The sequence below is a fragment of the Pundamilia nyererei genome, unplaced genomic scaffold, assembly GCF_000239375.1.
Source record: "Pundamilia nyererei isolate P.nyererei 1_Seehausen unplaced genomic scaffold, PunNye1.0 scaffold00023, whole genome shotgun sequence".
Taxonomy (NCBI): Eukaryota; Metazoa; Chordata; class Actinopteri; order Cichliformes; family Cichlidae; genus Pundamilia; species Pundamilia nyererei.
The window spans coordinates 1,978,713-1,983,994 of NW_005187424.1; the positions used below are offsets into that span (position 1 = coordinate 1,978,713).

General features: G+C 46.8%; 1 protein-coding gene across 1 annotated transcript in view; it reads left to right on the top strand.

The window, feature by feature from the left end:
- The first annotated feature begins 477 nt into the window (after positions 1-477).
- Positions 478-5,282, top strand: part of zbtb11 (zinc finger and BTB domain containing 11) — a 10,507-nt gene continuing 5,702 nt past the window's right edge. Inside the window, exons 1-4 of the mRNA XM_005727157.1 lie at positions 478-1,106; positions 1,851-2,095; positions 2,971-3,202; positions 3,286-4,307. Of these exons, the coding sequence (XP_005727214.1) occupies positions 797-1,106; positions 1,851-2,095; positions 2,971-3,202; positions 3,286-4,307 (1,809 nt within the window). The 5' untranslated portion in view covers positions 478-796. The remainder of the gene's footprint in view (positions 1,107-1,850; positions 2,096-2,970; positions 3,203-3,285; positions 4,308-5,282) is intronic.

Here is a 5,282-nt window from a genome sequence, read left to right on the forward strand (position 1 = left end):
CCCCCCTCCCTGTCAGCCCAGGGTAACTCTGTGAAAATATGACGCTGTGGTGAAGCCCTGGAATGATTAATTTCTTTTTGTAATAGCGAGTATGTGCAACAGCGCCCCCCTATGGTCTGCTGGTCCTTCAAGAACCACACAATTCCTCAGATACACACACACATACATACATACATACATACTTACTTTTTTTCTTTTTCAAATATTACTTATAATTATAAACATTCATCTTAAAGTTATTTAGTTAGACAAATACAAAATAAATTCAAGATAAATACATATAATTATTTAGTTAAATATTTATTTGTGGGATTTAATTTATATTTTTAAATAAATACAATTTAAGATCAATACATGTCCTTACACAGTGTCAGGCGAGACTGTGGGTTTTGTTACGCCCACTAAAGAATAATAAAGATTTAAGTGCAAATATTTCATCTATAAATAAAAAATAAATACACTTTTAAATTGCTCGGGTTCTTTTCCATGACGTTAAAGCTTTGCACATTGTGCCCTCTTGTGGCAGGGAAAACATTTGCGTACTTCCGCCCCTGTTACGCCAAATCCGGTTGTGCAGCAGCCATTTTGTCTGTTCGGGCATTTCTCCCCAGTCGGTTGCGAACTGCAGTTCCACCTTCGCAAATAATTTGAAATGCGGTTGTAGCGGCTCTATTTCGCATTAGCAACGATCCGAGCGACGTCGAAAAATTTCCGTCCGATTTCGGTAAGCTGAGGAGGGCCCTCCTCTTCCAGAAAAATCCACAGTTCAGCCTGAGAAGCGCGGCTCGGCTCGGACATGTCGTGTGAGGAAAGCTACTTGGCCATCATACGCTACCTTACCGACGAGCGGGAGCCGTACGCGCCGGGGACGCCCGGGAACACCAAGAGGAAGATCCGCAAGGCGGCCGCCTGCTACGTGGTGCGGAATGGGACCCTATTTTATCAGCGCAGGTTGAAGGGCCAGAATGACTTCACGGAGCTGGAGGTGGTGCTGCAGGACGAGCGCAGGAAGGAACTTATCAACGAGGCGCACATTATGATGGGCGGAGAGCACCTGAACCAGCAGCTCACCTGGGAAGTCATCTCCCAGAAGTACTGGTGGAGAGGTGAGAGAGCGAGGGGTGCGGCTCATAGTTAGTGTGAGGAGTGTGAATGAGCCGGTGGAAATAAATACGATGAGCCTGCCTGCAGAAACGCATGCTCACTACTGCTCCCTGTCGCCATCTAGCGGCCAATGAGGAGATTGGTTTCGAGCGGATGGATGTTATTAGAAGGGAATATTAAATTAATATAAAGGAGAAAACGAATCGCTTCTTGTGCTTGCTTCGGACACATATCAGATACATGTCTGCGTAGAACCAAAGAGAACCTCAAAAATGTACTGCTCTGAAACTGTCCGATAATAATCGTAATGTGTACATTGAGATCAGATATCCTGGACAGGCGATCCAGCGTTTGCACAAACAAGCACAGATGCAGTGAGGAGGTCTCTGTTTACTGCACACACCGATAAAACTGCAGAAAGGCAAATTTAAGCGTTTTCTAACGATGCCCTGAGGTTATTGGACAGATCGAGATGGCTCAGGGCACACAGCTGCAAACAGCTGTGTGCCCTGGATTGGTTAGTCCTCATTTCAGATCCATCTTTTTATTCTTGGAGTAGCTTTTTATGATTCAGTGTTCAAAATAAGCCTCCCTTGTCTTAAACCTGCCTGATTTTAATCCACCACCAGTCAGGAAATGATTCCTTTTACTGCTACAGGCGTGACAGGACATGCTTTAATTTTCGCACGTGTGTAGAACAAATCAGTTTCTGGTATTGATCAGCCGCTGTCATGCATCCCCCTTAGGGATCCTGAAGCACGTCAAAGACCACATCAGGGAGTGTGCTCACTGTCAGAGCAAGCGGGGCACAGATGACGGCTCGGGGCAGCGATTGTTCTCCCGACCGGGCAGACGCAAGACTGCTGCCAACTCCAACGAAGAAGAGGAGGAGGAAGAAGAAGAGGGAGAGGAAAATGTATTTTTCACAGATTCTTCTCAGCAACAGAGGTCCAAGATGGCGAAGGGGACGCCGAAGCATGAGCTGGTGTTTGTGAGTATCAGAGGTCTCGTTCAGTGTTTCCCACACATTTATGGTTGTTTGTGCTGCATGTTGATTATTTGACATGACTCATCATTGATGAAACAAAAGTCACGGTGTTACTGATGCTTTTCTTTGACTTTCCAAAGACATCAGGGGTGGTCCCTAGAATTTGGCTCTGGATTAGGGCGTGTTTGTGGTGCGTTTGAAGACATGAGTCGCTTTCACAGGTTCACCCTCATTAATGCGACTCTTACCTCCTCTGCTTAGATCTTGTTGAGCAGACGCTCATTTCCAGCCATCTTGGCTCAAGTTAAATGAAGGGTAGGGAAGGGTGACGACGGGCAGGAATGGGTGTGTGTGTCCCAAAATGACAAATGGCTGCGGTTCAGCTCAATCTCCTCCATCTTGAACTGCAGTTTGTAGTCCCTCTAGCTGAGAGATGATCTTAAGAACAGAACCAGGACCGCCATCGCGCTTCAGGATTCTGCAGACAGTGAAAACAGATCTGATACCAGTGATAGATTAATAAATTGTAATCTTGCACTGTGAAGACAAGTCTGGGAGGTGTTATCACCATCTGTAGCACACCTGAATTCATGACTGAAAGGATCCTGCTAGCTTGGATAGATTCCTGCCTTTGGAAGCAGCCGTCCAACATCTGAGACTGCCAACCAGCAAAAAACAGGAGGCAGGAAGGGCCTGGCTCATCTGGTTAGCATTGGCTGGACTTTCAAAATAAGAGCTGACCACTCGGTAGTAAATTGATCATGCTTGGTGTGGGAGGGAGGAGAGAATAAAAGTTGAAGTTTGCATGTGGGAGAGGTTGTTTTTTTTTTTTCTGAATAAAACTGATGCTTTTCCCTAAAATGTGTTTTATTTTTCAGGTTGACAGTAAAGGCGTGGTCAATCAGTTCCTGTCCAAACACAGCCAGACCATGTTGGACAAACTCAACGAGCAGCGTCTCAACAATCAGTTCTGTGACATCACGCTGCTGATCGAAGGCGAGGAGTACCGTGCGCACAAAGCTGTGCTGGCAGCGTGCAGCGAGTACTTCAACGAGCTCTTCTTTGAGAAAGGCGCTGCGTCCACGCACGAAGCGGTCGTCGACCTCTCTGGTGAGCACTTTGGGTTTTTTTTTATTCCTTGCTGGATGTTTTCCTCCTTCGCCCAGCTTTAACATTCCTCCTTCTTCCTGCAGGGTTCACCAAAGCCAGCTTCCTCCCGCTGCTGGACTTTGCATACACATCCACGCTTACGTTTAACTTCTGCATCATGGCGGACATCGCAAACCTCGCCCGACACCTGCTGATGACCGAGGTGCTGCAGATCTGCGAGTCGGTACATAAGCAGGTGGAAGAACAGAAGCTGACGGTGTATCAGAGGGGAGACGTTCACACGGTGTTGTCGAGCAAGCCGGCCACTCAGGAAGAGCCGAAGAATGACTCTGAAACCTACATGGTGACCATAGAGAGTGACGGACAGGCATTAGTCACGCACAGCGGCGTCACCGTGTCAGGCGAGACATTGACTTTTGTTACACCCTCTGAAGACGGCTGCATCCAGCAACCGGTGGCGGTCATTACGCAGACAGTAGAAGGAGAGGAAGTACAGAGCGGGGAGGCTGGACAGAGCGAGACTGTGGCCCTGATTGCACACACCGGGCAGGTGGAACCGGGCGAGACCGTCACTCTTATTTCAGGGGATGCTGAAGGTTTGGAGGGGGAGACGATGACTGTGGTCACCCACAGTGGGCAGGCCGGGGCCAGCGAATCCCTCGCCGTGGTGTCCGCATGTTTGGCGATGGAAGAGCCACAAGTCGCAGAGGCAGAAACATTTGTCATAAACGTGGAACTGAACAAAGAGAGCCCCTTGGAGGTCACCCAGCTGGCTCCTGCAGCGGTGACGCCAACTCAGGAGGCCACTACAGAGGAGCAGAGGGTCGAACCAGCACCACTGCCGCAGAAACGCAAACGAGGACGTCCAGCAAAGGTGAGGAAGGAGGTGGAGATAGACGAGTTCCTGCCGCTGGAGGACGAGGAACCTTCTGCAGATGAAAGTCCCTCAGACAAGCAGGAGTTCACGTCAGATGACCCCAACAGGAGGCGACTCCGGCAGCGCTCCATCGCAGAGGGCGGTTACGCTCGTCTGCATATGGGGCTGGAAGAGGAGGAGGAGGCTGCAAAGAAAGGTTCAGCCTCACCGCGTGTTGCCACCCCGAAGGTACAAAACAGTCATCCCATAAAAAATTCGGCACTGCTTCAATGCTTCCTCAGAATCCATGTTTACAGCATTAAACAATGTAGATTTAACAAAGACATGAAAAAGTTCACAGGGGTGTGTCTAAAGCCTGAGCTCATGCCTGGGGCTGAAGAGCATATTTACTCAGTGAAAGAAGATTTCAGTTAACTGAAATCAATTTAAAAGCAAGAAATATTCGTAGTTTTTGTCTTTATCATTTTGATTGCTTTTCTCAACACTTCCTGCCTCACGAGGCTTTGTTTGTCCAGACTTGGGATGTTCACATGACTCCGAGTTGGCTGCCTTCAAGCGTTTTGTGTTCTAAGATCTACTCTTCCCAAAACTCACCTCGTCAACAAAACTCTCAACCTCACGTCTTTTTGTAAAGTGTGCCTATGATACAAAAAATACCCTCCATGTTACAATAATTAAGAAGACTAAAACCAACCCCGAAATAAAACTAAACGAACTTGAACAATATAAACTGAAACTCTGCAAATCCATTCTAATAATGAACTGAAACGGAGTTTAATAGTGAAAAAATAATTAAAAAGCTCAAAATAAAATCTACTTAGAAAGTAAAAAAACAGCTTTGCTCTAAAACTGATTTCTTGTAGAGAAAGATACTGAACCCTCCCCCACTGAAAATGCAAACTGGTTTTCTTTAAGCTCCGTGAGAGTCAAACAGGAAGTGCTTGTGACTAGGGATGGGTATCGTTTAGGTTTTATCCGATACCGGTGCCAAACCGGTACTTTTGAAACGGTGCCGGTGCTTAAACGGTGCTCAAACCGGTGCTTAAAGAATGGAGAACACAAAATTGGTCCAAAAACCTCTCATGTTTAACTGTTTGTTTTTTTTGTTTGTTTTTTTTGTAAAAAGATAACAATGTTAGCCTTTTCTGCAGCTATAGGGCTTATATGGCATCACTCTTGGCTGGAAGCAGTGCTTAAACAATG